General features: G+C 35.6%; 7 protein-coding genes across 7 annotated transcripts; 6 read left to right on the forward strand and 1 right to left on the reverse strand.

The window, feature by feature from the left end:
• Positions 1-302: 302 nt before the first annotated feature.
• On the forward strand, positions 303-1,799 carry GCK72_019628 (uncharacterized protein; the record flags this gene model as incomplete). The annotated part of the gene is made up of 5 exons (XM_003115508.2): positions 303-493; positions 543-626; positions 708-1,070; positions 1,167-1,509; positions 1,554-1,799. 5 exons carry the CDS (start codon positions 303-305, stop codon positions 1,797-1,799), a joined length of 1,227 nt encoding a protein of 408 aa, XP_003115556.2.
• Positions 1,800-2,167: 368 nt separating this feature from the next.
• GCK72_019629 (uncharacterized protein) lies at positions 2,168-3,252 on the forward strand (the record flags this gene model as incomplete). Its single annotated transcript, XM_053733128.1, has 3 exons — positions 2,168-2,253; positions 2,334-2,994; positions 3,043-3,252. The coding sequence occupies 3 exons, from the start codon at positions 2,168-2,170 to the stop codon at positions 3,250-3,252; spliced, it is 957 nt and encodes a 318-aa protein (XP_053582041.1).
• Positions 3,253-3,538: 286 nt separating this feature from the next.
• GCK72_019630 (uncharacterized protein) lies at positions 3,539-4,960 on the forward strand (the record flags this gene model as incomplete). The annotated part of the gene is made up of 5 exons (XM_003115300.2): positions 3,539-3,735; positions 3,818-3,901; positions 3,950-4,308; positions 4,364-4,683; positions 4,733-4,960. The coding sequence occupies 5 exons, from the start codon at positions 3,539-3,541 to the stop codon at positions 4,958-4,960; spliced, it is 1,188 nt and encodes a 395-aa protein (XP_003115348.2).
• Positions 4,961-5,665: 705 nt separating this feature from the next.
• On the forward strand, positions 5,666-6,806 carry GCK72_019631 (uncharacterized protein; the record flags this gene model as incomplete). Its single annotated transcript, XM_003115364.2, has 3 exons — positions 5,666-5,847; positions 5,897-6,539; positions 6,591-6,806. The coding sequence occupies 3 exons, from the start codon at positions 5,666-5,668 to the stop codon at positions 6,804-6,806; spliced, it is 1,041 nt and encodes a 346-aa protein (XP_003115412.2).
• A 1,083-nt stretch (positions 6,807-7,889) lies between these two features.
• Positions 7,890-11,150, forward strand: GCK72_019632 (uncharacterized protein; the record flags this gene model as incomplete). Its single annotated transcript, XM_053733129.1, has 6 exons — positions 7,890-7,960; positions 8,053-8,377; positions 8,427-8,641; positions 9,967-10,038; positions 10,110-10,620; positions 10,872-11,150. The coding sequence occupies 6 exons, from the start codon at positions 7,890-7,892 to the stop codon at positions 11,148-11,150; spliced, it is 1,473 nt and encodes a 490-aa protein (XP_053582042.1).
• Positions 11,151-11,277: 127 nt separating this feature from the next.
• On the reverse strand, positions 11,278-11,874 carry GCK72_019633 (uncharacterized protein; the record flags this gene model as incomplete). Its single annotated transcript, XM_003115620.2, has 2 exons — positions 11,278-11,740; positions 11,822-11,874. 2 exons carry the CDS (start codon positions 11,872-11,874, stop codon positions 11,278-11,280), a joined length of 516 nt encoding a protein of 171 aa, XP_003115668.2.
• Positions 11,875-12,179: 305 nt separating this feature from the next.
• Positions 12,180-13,325, forward strand: GCK72_019634 (uncharacterized protein; the record flags this gene model as incomplete). Its single annotated transcript, XM_053733130.1, has 3 exons — positions 12,180-12,250; positions 12,328-13,021; positions 13,071-13,325. 3 exons carry the CDS (start codon positions 12,180-12,182, stop codon positions 13,323-13,325), a joined length of 1,020 nt encoding a protein of 339 aa, XP_053582043.1.
• Between the last annotated feature and the right edge of the window lie 314 nt (positions 13,326-13,639).

Genomic DNA, 13,639 nt, shown 5'->3' on the forward strand with positions numbered 1-13,639 from the left:
AAAAGAAAAACCTTATTAGATACTTTAAAATATGCTTGTTCTATTTATGAATGTCTCTGAGAAGCTATTATTTGAGATAAATCTGGAAATCATGATTTGAACATGTCGGGATTACTGTAGTTGCGTACTCGGCATTTTATTTGCCGAACAGGTTTTTATACGGCGCCCTTCAGCACTTTGCTCCTGCTTTGAAAACTTTTTTGTGATGTAATAATGTGTTTCTCTTTGCGAATTCATCAATGATTGAAATTTTCGGAAAAAACTTTAATCCTGGTGTCATATTTCCAGTAAAAATCATAAAAATGGACTTTCAACCGCCCGACATTCCCGACGTCATTCGGGATCACATTCTGCACGAAGTAGGATTGAGAACTCCAGAACTACAAGCGTACGGAAACGTTTTGAGATTATATGGAGAAAATTCAATCACCAAGAACGATTTTGATTACTGGTATTGTCGATTTCTTGATGACAATGATGAAATGGATGTAGAGTTCGTTTCAATTCTATCTCTTACCTTCAACTAATTTTCTCGATTTCAGAGTAGCTCCGCAAGCCATAGAAATCAATCAAAATTATGATTTATTCATCAGAATGCTTTCTTCGTATTATCAATTAAGACAGCTGTAAGTTAAATCTAGAGTTTCTATGTTAGCAAGCTCTGCAGCTTGTCCAATAATGAAACTGCTTACTGTCTGTATTTTTAGACTCCCCCTTCGCCAGATTTGCCGACGTTTTCGCGACGTTATCGATTCAAATTACACGCCCTTCACCGATATTCATGTTGCTATTGGTCATGATTACGTTTACGTGAAGTTCAACGACATGAGAAGTCTCTATTCACATAAGGAAGTAAGAGAATACAAGTACGGACACAAATATCATGATGAGAATAAGACGTTCATTGAAGGAGAAGGTTATTTGACAAAAGCATTCGATGCTGTCGCTGTAGCATTGAGAAATCAGCAGAATATATTGAGAACATTTCGATTGAGTTGGCATCCGAGAGCAAAGCAGACAAATAGAGAACAAACTGCTGAAAATGTGGAGTTTTTCTATGAGAGAGTGAGGTAATGAGGGCTTTGAAAACTTGCACGGCTGTCTTGAAAGCATGTTTCTTCCCAGTCGAATTTCTACCCGTATCGTCTAAACCGGTGTTTTTTCAGGTTACTCCTTGTCAACCAACCATTTCAATTCGCCGTCAGGGACTTCTCGATTCAAGATACGAATCTTCCGAGAGTTCTCGCTATTCTACAGCATCTATCACCTGAAACAATCAGAAAATTTGAAATCAGTGATGTGAATTATGGCTCGTGGAGACTCGGTGTTATCGGAGATGCAGAACAAATAATGGAACAAATGGTTGAAACGCCACAATGGACCTCTTTGAGTTATATACAGATAATCCACACTCCCATCAATATTCCTTTGCATAACTTCGTCTACTGCATTGAATTTGAAATCGCTGTGGAATCGGTCACGATTGAAGAGATTATTCGGCTAAAAAATGTTGGTTTGAACTGAAAATTTTTAAAAAAAAATTAATTTTTCAGACACTATTGGAGAGACCGAGGTTTAGAAGATGCAAAGTAATGACACGAACAGAATTTAATTTTGATGAGATAATTCCATTTCGAAACATGGGAGTCTTGTTGAACGGATACAGACATCCTGCTGATAATTGTCCATATACATATCGTTGTTCTATTCCTTTCACAATTTTCCAATTGGCTGTCACTCTTCGAGATGTCTCATTTGAAATTAACAGAGTTCAACGCAGACAACAAAATGTTCATTGATTTTAGTTTATTTTATTTGTCAGTCACTGCTTAAATTGCTTTTTATTTCTCCATTTCTGAAATTTTGCTCCCAACTGTGATGCTCTTATGTTTATTTTTTGCGGAGATTGCTTTGTTCTCCCTTTTCTGTTGTCATTTGTCCAGTTCATTAATTTATTTCATTGAAATCAGAATTATTTGTCAAAACATTGGTTTGAAAATATGCGGTCGCTCTTCGAAAGAAGTGTATCCGGAAATATTATCTCATTGTTTTTTAGCTCCTGTTTTGTTGTGAGTTTGGTGAGCAATGTTGCACCTAAAGAAAAATTTTGCAACTTTAGTAGTCAAAAACAATGTGACGTGTCATATTTCCAGAGAAACTCTCAAATATGACTGATAATTCCGTCAAGTCATTCTCCGATATGCCAACTGATGTTATCGAAGTAATCGTGGAACATTCGGAGTTGAAAGAACAGTAAGTAGTAGGAAAACGTTACAAAACAACCTATTTGCCCCTATTTTCTGTTTTTACTACTAAATTTATAATATTTGCAGATTAATTCTCCGGAAAGTGTCTCGTTCATTGAGAGATCTCATCGATACTCAGAAGTTAGACTATAAACAAATCATTGTGGATGCTCGTCCCGATCACATTTTTGTTCAGTTCAATGAACATTTCGTCGCATATTTGGATCATCAAAAGCTCGATATCGATATTTCCCAAATGAGCAGTATTTACAAGTATACAACAATTATCAGAATGCCGCCTGGAGGAGATTGGATTCAGACGGCTTTTGCTGATCTGGAGTTGGCTTTGAAAAATCCGAAAAATCGATTCCAAATGATTCGTATCCACTCTTTTGATGATGATGCTGGAAAAACAGTCTATAAAAAACTAGAGAACATTCTGAAACCGTTGGGTGACCGTAAGATACACGTGACACGGTTTTGTGCAAGAGTCGTCGAAGGACCACAACTTTTATCTATTCTTCCTCACCTTCAACCTGGAATTTTGAAGTCAATCGAAATCGAACACAACGTTGATTTAGCCGAAAACATAGACTCTTTGATCGATTCGCAGCAATGGAAAAAAGCACAAGACGTGGAAATGTATGCGATTGAAACGCCCATTCCGATTGAATGTTTGGTTCATTTGAGGAGATTCGATGTATGGATTGAGAGTATTGAAGTGCAGGATTTGCTAAAATTGAGAGATGTTAGTGGTGAAGTTTGAGAACATATGAATAATTGTTTTTCATTTCAGAATCTCATTATCTCTCCAATTTTCGAAAGTTGCTCAATTCGTTCCTATTCTGGGAGTGCCTTTGACATCGTCGAAGTTCAGAAGATCTTAGGCCTCAAACAACCGAGCAGTGAGAAACCGCAATCGATGCTCCTTTATTCGATTCCCAACTCGGATGCTATTCTAGAAATTTATGTTGATAATCATTATGTTTATATTGAAAAGGCATAATTTACTTTTACTCGGCACGTTCCTTCTGCAATTAATCGTTGTTTTTGTTGTTTACCTAACAAATTAAGTTGTCTAATGAATTTTATCGCGGGCGTTGAGAATTCCTTTCTCGGAGTTAGTTTATTTATCTGCAAAACTACTTTTTTAAAATTAATCAATTTTTTGCCGTATTGTCTTTCTGGTTTCTACTCCGAAATAATGAATTTAGTTGTCTCTTTACTAATAGCATCTCATTAAACTGATTATTAAGTTCTCTATTAATAATTTTAGGCAAATCTAACAAAAAATGGCCGAAGAAATTCTAAATAACGAGCAAGTACTCCGCGGATGCATTCTCTACGAATTCACTCAAGGAAGACCGGTTTTTCAGTCGTTTCTTCACTTCTCACGATCTCTTGATACGAATTCGATTGATTATCGTGAATTTGAGTTCTGGTTCTATCGATTTTATCATGGAGAAACTGATCTGACATACGACACCAGGTAAATCGTGAGAAACTTGTTTTATAACAAAGAATGAAACACTATTAAGTTTGTTTCTGTTTAATATCCAAAATTTTTTCAGTCTGGAGTCGAAAAAACCGACATTGTTTGAAATACCGGTAGAAATTATCGAACAAATCGTCGATGAACTTGATTTCAGAACACAGTGAGAACTCTCCTTATTTTTCACTCGCGACTTCAAGTTCATTTACAGATTGGTTCTTCGAAAAGTATCGACAGACCTTCGTCATATCGTCGAAAAACGAGTTCCATCATACAAATCAATCACTCTGTTCATCGAAGATTATGGTGCAATGCTGTATTTCGATCAGCATGAAGTTTTATATAACAGGAGTCGAGAGGGATGCTGGGTCAGATATTTATATAGAGGATCTCGATTCCTTCCTGGAATTGATCCAGTTAAACAAGCAATGATTGATTTGAAATATGCATTGAGTCATCCGAAAATGATGTTGGAAGAATTGAAAATTCGTGTTTTATTGAGTAGTTACAGAGAGGAAGATGGGAAAAACGAGAAGGAATTGAGAGTTCAACACTTTCAGAGTATTAAAGGTAACTGGGAATGGAAGTCTTAATTTCGTTCAAATACTTTTATTCCATCTTTCAGATACTCTCTCTTCCCTCAACAAGCCGACAATTAACGTGTCAAAACTCGAAATGCACGTGAAAAATCATGAAGAAGTGCTCTCTGTTCTACCTTATTTGACACCTGGAATCCTATCAGAAATCGATTTTCATTGTGCAAATACGGCGAAAATCCGTCTGCAAATGGCTCAAATCATCAAATTAGATCAATGGAAACAGGCAGAAAAATTGAAAATCGACCGATTTTTCACACAATTTGATCTGAAACACTTGGCACACTTCAAAAAGTTCGAAGTTTCGTTAGCAAAGATATCGATAAAGAGTTTGGCTGAACTGAAAGATGTGAGTGAGAATCTAAAATCATAACTAAAACGAAAAACGATTATTCCAGACCCTCATCCACTGTCCAGAGTTCGATCGATGCACTCTTGAAACATCGAAACCAATTAATGTTAAATCGATTGATTCGAATTTCGGACAAGAGATTCCACAAGATCCACCAACCGAAATGTATCATTATTATGCAGTTCCAGATTCTGAGGAGATTGTTTTGGAAATGTGTGTAGAGCCGAAACGAATTCGATTCAAGAAGACAACCAGGAAAAGTATGACACGATGAATATATTTTCATTCGAAACGGTATATTTGTTAACATTTTTATCCATTCTCTCCCTTCTCAATCAACCTGTTTCACCCAACTCATCTGAGGTTTCCACCCAATTTTGTTCAAGTTTCTCTAATATTCTCATCCGATTATTATTTCTGAAATGTTCTCAACTTCTTATGTTTCTGACTGTTGCTATATGTTTACCATTTTCACTTTTTTGCACACTATTTCCTATTTCCTTATACCTACAACATCCGTCGCCTGTTCTTTCCCGTTACCGCCCACTCTCCATTATCTTTGTCCATTGTTTTGTTGTTGTTCTTGTTGTTCTTCTTCGAAATGAACTTGTTGTTACAATAGTTTCACTGAACCCACTAGAAAAAGAGTTGGAAGAAGGCAAAAAAGAGACAATGTGCTTTTCTGATACCATTGATTGTAGAAAATTGGAAGAATAAAAGTATCACTTAGAAATCAAATGAATGAAATTTCAGTGTGACTCATTACAAGTGTAATGACGACTGGAGCCTTTCAGTGCAAACAATTTTATCAACAAACAAGCACGTTTTGCTTATCAGATGGCTAGTTGACTGAGTTGAATGAAATTTCAAAATTGATTTTTAAAGTGTTTTCTTTTTTATTCGACCTGAAACAAAATGAAGCTTTTCTAGCACATTTCCCCACTCTACAGTTCTCATTTTCAGTCCGAACCTTCTTACAATGGGTAGCTCGTTGTCTATTGGATCCATTGAGCCACAGATGAATTTTGAGATCAAAAACTTCGAATTAGAGCAAAGAGTCGATGAGTTGTATCTCGAAAAGTCAGTATCACCTTTGTCTCTGACCAATATGCCAGATGTCGTGATGAGTGAAATTTTAGGAAAGTTGGATATCCGTTCAGTGTGAGTCTGAAACTTGTATCTATCCCTCCCTCAAACATCAGATTTTCAGACAAATCCTGAGGAAAGTGTGCCACAGTCTACGAATTTTCATCGATGATACGCGAAGAAATGGAGAAATCTCTAGTATAAAACTCATTTCGAATCCTAACTCGATTAATGTAGTCTATGATGGAAAATATGAAGTAATCTACCGAAAACAAGAAGTTGGATGTCTAGTGGAGCACCAGAGAAGAGCAAAATTATTCAGGAAGGAGACATGTTTTGAAATGCTTTTGGGAGACTTAAATCTGATTTTGGGAGCTCAAAAAACTCTGCTGAAGATGTTGGGAATCTACTTGAGGGAACCATCAACTCCGTTCCTTCCATTTTGGAAGACGTTCCTAGAATCGATGCCCCGCCCACTTTCAGTAGAAACTCTCCAAATAGAAGTGGGAAAGCAATCGGAAGTTATGGATGTTTTGCCATATTTGGAGTACAAGAAGCTCAAAAATATTCGAATTTATGCTTCGAGTGGGAGAAATGAAATGATGGAAATTAATAGAATCGTAGAATTAGATCAGTGGAAAATGGCTGAAAAAGTGACACTCGAAAGATGGATTCATAGAAAACATTTTGTTGATTTTGGGCATTTGAAGGAGGTTTTACTCTCGACGTATAAGATCAATTCTGAAGAATTGATAGAACTAAAAGAGGTCTGCCCATGAGTCTATATTCGGATGTTCACAAAAATGTTTTTTTTTCAGATGTTCCTCAACTCGTCGACTCTCCAACAATTCCTCTTCCCATACCTTGATCTACACGATGATCAAAACTTTCTTCACAAGAAGAATCGATATTTTCGAATGAAGAACTCAGATTCAGATGTTCTGAATGTTCGACATATTCCAACGAACAAGATTATCAATTTCAATCGATTGAAAATTTCTGAAGTTCCGAAAGATAAAATTATTGAATTCTGAAACACCAATAAAGAGACTATTACTGGGCAGTCTTAATATTCAGGTAATCGCAAAGTAATTTTAAAATTTTGGTCAAAGAAAAGCTCGAAAAGAATTATTTTCGTGTTTATTCATAGTAAGTCTCCCATCAAATATCCGACACGATGGCTGATCTTCTCTTTTAGTACAGATACGGTAGTTTGTGTAGATGAAATTAATATCAACAACATAAGGGACACATCTGACATTTCTTGAAGAAAGAAAAGTAGTTTCATAGTAATGAATTTGGGAAAGACGGGTACCAAAAAAAGAGTTTCGCTTCTCATTCAAGAGAGAATTAGCCAGTTAGAAATGTACCTTTCTGTTGTTGACTCGACAAACGGACGAGTTGGAATAGAACACTGAACCAAGTTCTACCACAGAGAAAACTCTCTGCATTTTTGAACTTTTCGAATGAGTGAGTGGCTGCGTTTCTTTCAAAAATCGCTTTGTCTTTTTTCACACACATTAGATTGAAATGAGTATTCCGTTTGCAAAGATATTCCGCGAAGTCTCGGAGAATAATAGTTCAGAACGGAACTTTTTTTCCCCCATTACAACACGTGATGAATCCCATGAACACATCACTCTACCATTAAAATGAAATATTTCTTCCTTACGCGGTGTACAAAAAAGAACGATGGGTTTCACTTCTTCCTCTCATTCATCTTCCCTCCGTGGTCCAACTTCTCTGCTTCTCTTCTTTTCTCTGTTCACTTCTCTTTTCTTTTTCTCTTTTCTGTCTCTTCGTCTTTCCATCTCTCCAACACTTCGATTTGTGGCTTCTTTTTCTCCGAGGGGAACGTTATGTTTCTCCCCGTTCTCTTTTGTTCTTTTAAATCGTCAAAGATGAGTTTTCGAGAAGTTCTTCTTTTGATTTCACAAGAAAAAGTTGAATCGTTGGAAGTTGAACTACATTCTAATCAGTCGAAAGATTTTAAGTTTAATCCCGTTATAGGCTCATCACTAAGTTGAATTATTTACTTGACTCCAGCCTAATCGGGTTATCAGTTTCAAATCGAAATGTCTTTTATTTTTTGTCTCTAATTCTTAATAATTCAGAAGATGCCAACACTCTTGGATATACCGGACTTGGTTATGAGACGTATTTTGAAAGACGCTGATTTCAAACAAATGTGAGTTTGTCATAAAGTGTAATGGATTTTAACTGGAGTTTAGTTACCGAAACAACACAACATATCCGAAATAAAACAACTGCATTTTTCAGTTTCCGTCTCCGAAAAGTGTGTAGTCCGCTTCGCACCTTCCTCGACCTCACTCTTCAACCAGATATCCAACTCGAATGGATTCAATTGTCAGCCATCACAAATGGAATGTCTTGCTATATGGGGACGAATGTGGACGATTATAAAAATAAAAAGTATGACAAACAAAGAACCGCTTCCTTCGTTTTGGTTGATACCGACATGAAACAGTGGCAAGATTTGGCGATGATTTTGAGATATCAAAAATCTAGTTTGAAGTTTCTGAAATTGATGTGCAGTCTTGAAGAGAACATGGATGGATATGACAAGTTTTTGGAGTTTTTCATGGTTAGTGAAAATGAAGAAGGAATACTTCAGAACAATTATATGTTTGCAGACAATTCTATCCACCAATGAGACTCAACTTCGAGTATCAAATCTCAAAATGCATGCAATGAATCAAACTCAAGTTCTTCGAGTCCTTCCATACTTGGATCCAAAAGACTTGGTCAGTATTTCAATTGAAAATTCAATGGTATTCGATACTCGTGGAGGAGATATGGAGATTGATGAAATCGTACAAACGGAACAATACCAGAAAGCCAAAGGGTTGTATATATTAGGATGCGACACAAATGCATCTATTTTTCAAATGTCCCATTTCAATGACTTAACCGTATCACTCAAATCGTTTTCAACATCTGGGGTTATACATGCCAAAGAGGTTGGTTGTTGATTTCTATTGTACAAATAACATCCACGTACACTTGAGCGCTTAGAAACTGATTTCTGGAATTTTTATTCTATAAATTATTTTCAGAAACTGATAGATCTTTCAATAAATTTCCGTTATGAGATACGTTACCATGAATTCGAAGACATTGATGAATTGACTGTATCATTGGGTCAACCAACGGAAAGTAATGACCGACAGGATATTTGGATTATCAATTTACCGAATGCTGATCAACAAATTTTAGCAATCAACCATTGTGTTGAATCTAATTATTTTGTTTTAAATCGGAGAATAAAGGGACCGCCCAATCGACTTGCTCGATTTCCTCTTTTTTACGAATGAGTGACTGTTTTTGATGAAGGAAATTAGACATAGATAAGATTGAGTTTAACAGTAAGTTATTTGTTCAGGTAAATATTTGAACTCGAAATATTAATTGAGATCTGAATTTCTACAGAATGACTTATTTATTTATTTATTTCCCATATTTATTGTCCACTCTCCAATATATTCTTCCCATATTTATTTATTTCTTAATCTTATTATTAAAAGTGTTTTGATTGAATAAAAAATGAGTTTTGGGATCGTATCTCTGACTTTGTTTTTTTCAAAACGCAGTCTACTAAACTGTTTGCTTAATCCTCCAATCGAAGACAGCACAAGTGTATGGAATTGTATTCATAACTGTTCCCTGAAACATTTAAACATTTATTCATTATCTTGCCAAACACTTTTTCTGACACTATTTAAACTCTAGTCTGCTATTTACACTCACAAACATAAACATAAATTTAGCTGTCTCACAGTTTTCGTCTCTTCTCTCACCATGTTTCGATGGCGTTTCTTCACCGACCTTCCTCATTCTTTCTTTTTCGAATTATTTTGTTTTTCGCCTTTCACTTCATTTTTTCGAAATATTCCAATGAATACATGACAAACGTTCGAAATTTGCATTGTATTATAACTTGCAAGCGCGCTTCGCTGGACGAAACCTCTGAACTTTTTTCCCAACTGTGTTTTCATGTTTTTATAAATGAGAAATCAGAACATTTCACGAATTTTTTATTAACTTTCTGACAAATTTTCTTTCTCCAATGACTCGAAGCTAACCTTTTTTCAAATTATAACTTTTTGTTTCGTAATTGTTCGTTCCTTTTTCCAAAAAACTAGAAAAATATTTGTACAAATTTTAATTTTTCAGAATAATGACTCTTCTCGAAATGCCGGATGTTGTTATGAAACGTATTTTAAACTTTTCCGATATTAAAACAATGTGAGTTTCTTTTCTTGAAAATAATCAAAACCTGCAGTTCGTATAAATTTTCAAAATTCATAATTTTTCAGATTCACTCTTCGAAGAGTTTGTCATGGATTCCGTGAATATATTGATTCAAAGAAACCGGATATTGCTCTCACTTCAATTTGTTTTCATGTAACTTCCAATGGATTTTCGTGTGAAATGGGATCCAATACATTCAATCACTTGAAAATTCGATATATGGACAGTCGACTAATTTATTTGGGTCCACCACGAGAACCAGTAGAGAATGAATATCTGCTCAAGAGCGAAAATCCGATGGAACTGTTCCTTGAAGACGTTGGAAGAATTCTGACTCATCAGAAGTCAAGTTTATCATTTCTGAGTATTACAGTGCAGTATATGAGATACATTCCGGAGTACAATCAACTGTTGGAATTCATCAAAAATATATTGGAGACCAGAAATACTCCATTACGAGCTGTTTCATTCCGAATGTCCGCGTTGGAACAGGATGAAGTAATGCAAATGTTGCCACTGTTGGATCCAAGTCATATTTCGAATATCCAGATCGTTGAGACAATTATTAATTCATATGTAAGAACGGACAAGTTTCTGGAAATAGATCGAATAATTGGGTTGGATCATTTCAAAAATTCCAAAGTTTGGGAATCCCCTGTCTTCACTATCCGAAGTAATTTCGGCAAAATTGATGATTTTTTTCATTTCGAAAGTGTTGTGGTGCGGTTTGAATCAATATCAGCGAGGGATTTGAATTTATTGAAAGAGGTGAGTCTTACCGTGAATTATCGTTTGAGTTTAAGTTATTGAAAAAAACAAATTTTCAGGCATTCTTGACCACTTCCACGTGTAACCAATTCGATCTTCACTACAAACATTTCACCGATGGTCACCAATTCATTCAAACATTGGGAGAACCGATTCTTGAAGAAGGTTCATTTGTAAGCAAGTGGTACTTTGGAATCCCAAATTCAAGTGACGTCATTCTTATCGCCTATACTGAACCGTACAGACAAATTCAATTTATACGCGGTGAATGGATAATACCAGACGATGTGGTTGTAGTCGAAGGAGATAGGAATGAGAATGCTGAACTTGAACAATGAACAAATATAACAATATTTAATAATTTTTATTTGATTTTATTTGAATGAATGTTGTAATTTACAGAACGAATACTTCAAACTTAGAAACGGGACCATTACAATAAAACATATTGCGAAGATACGTACTCTATTGCTGAGACGATTCAGAATGAAGACATGATAAAAATGACGTCACAACAATGGTTTCATCTTTCACTTTTAACTTATACGTTTTCAAAATGGTCTCCAATCGTTCCAGAACTCTCTTACCATCTTCCTCATAAGCATACTTCTTTCGTAACTCAAACCGATTCAAATTCAATTTCGTTCCGAAAATGTTCAAAATTATTTCGAAATCTTTCGAGAACATCTCAATAAAATTGTTATCTTTGAATCTCTTCACTGAACGATTTCTTATTTCTTCTCTTGCCACAAGACATCCTTTTGAATACAAATTAGTGTAACTGACTACCCACTGCTTGTATGGTGTATTGTATGTGATGTATATCTTATCAGGTCCCAGGGATATTTCCAAACGAGTAAGATCACAATCTAGATGGATTGAATCTATGAAATTTCGAAAGTCATGACAAACGTTCCGGAGGGTCAATCTGAAAACATTAAGAGTAAACGCGGTGATGTTATGAATTCAATTGAAGATGGTGGAATCCAATTGACAAAGAAATACTTACATTGACGGAAGATCCAATTTCTCTAGAATCTTGTTCATCACCAACTGTGGCATATTTTCGAAATTCGTCATTTTAATACAAAATCAGGTCAACGTTTGTTTCAGAAAGCGAGTCAGTCACAGTGTCAGTGTTCAGCTGATAAAAATGTACGCCAATACACTCTACGTTTATCGAAGCGTCAACGATACGCCAGACTAGAAAAGATGTTTGAACAAAGAAAAAAGTGATCTTCAACCGCAGTAAAATGAAATTGCTCTGTCCAGTTTTTATCAGTTTTTCCCGTTTCTGTCTTTTTTATTTAGTTGCTCCATTTTCAGGAAAAGTTTTTCATACGTTCTCATCGGAGAATCATCCGAAAATGGTTTCTCTGACGGAAATGCCAGAATTGGTCATGAACAACATTCTGGAAAAATTGGATTTGAGATCAATGTGAGTTTGCTTTATCAATTATTTCCTGATTTTGTAATGAGGTTTTTTCTGACAATCAGTTCAACTTATATTTTCAGACTAAGTCTTCGAAAAGTATGTCATGACCTCCGTAATTTCATTGACGACGGCAAACCTGATCCTCATTTGACTGAGATTGAGATTACTGTGAAGTACTCCAGTATCACTCTGATCATGAGAATTCACCATTTAAAATTGATAAACCATGAAATAAAATACAAGAAAGAAGACACAAAGGGATGTTCAGTTGTCTACGAGAAACGAGAGAAACTTCTGGAAAATGAAAATTATATCAGCACATTCGCTAAAGATTTGGAAGTCGTTTTGACAGTTTTTGAATCAAAAATGAAATTGGAAAAGTTCGATTTGAATTGGCGATACGCACACCACGAGGTTTTTGATGAAGTTTCGAAAAAGATGGAATCGATTCTGAAACCGTATAAACTGAAAGTGAAGAAAGTGACCATCGAGGCATTCGAACAAAGTCACGTGATGTCGATTCTACCGTACTTAGATCCTAAACCCCTCTATCAAATCGATATTTCGGAAGCATGTCTTCCCGATTATTCCGTTTACAAAAATAATCCATTGAAGTTAGATGAAGTAGTTGAATTAGAACAATGGAAGGATGCTAACGAGATTTTGATAGCAAGACAAGTTGAGCTACCGGATATGAAGAACTTGGAAAATGCTAGATGTGTTTTTGTCACTTTGGATTCAATTAAGTTGGAAGATTTGATCGAATTGAAAGAGGTGAGATTCTGTCGAACTGTCCTTATATCCATCCGTACATCATTTTCAGCAGTTCCTACTCTCCAGAACACTCGGAGAATACGACATGGAATATGCCAGTTTCGATGAACAAGATCAATTTTTCGAACCATTTGGAGTCCCATATCTAGAATATCAAGAGAATCCAGACAGCAAGCAGTGGTTCTTCAAAACTGAGCATCCCGATCAAATTCTTCAAATTCATCATTACAATGATGGAGTGTGGCATGTCAAATTTGTGATTTTTAATAAACGACGCATTCCGAGTGAAGCTATTATTCAATGATTGCTTTCGTCTTGTTTTTAGAATGTATTTGATTATAACTGTTTTTTTGAACGTTTTTCTCAATGTTCACAGTCTGAACACACGACAACGTTACCCACCGATACTTCAGATATTCCAAATGTAGGAATTCTGAAACGAATATAAGTTTCGATATTTAAAATTTTCACAGGAATTTAAAAAAAACCAAGAAAAGGAGGTATTCAGTGTTCTTCATTGACAAAAAAGGAAATATCACATATTGACTAAACATGGTCAGTGTGGAGAAAACGGGTGAGAACTTAAGACGCACTCTCTGACTCGTTCGATCACCCATA

This window comes from Caenorhabditis remanei, chromosome V (genome assembly GCF_010183535.1).
Source record: "Caenorhabditis remanei strain PX506 chromosome V, whole genome shotgun sequence".
Lineage (NCBI taxonomy): Eukaryota > Metazoa > Nematoda > Chromadorea > Rhabditida > Rhabditidae > Caenorhabditis > Caenorhabditis remanei.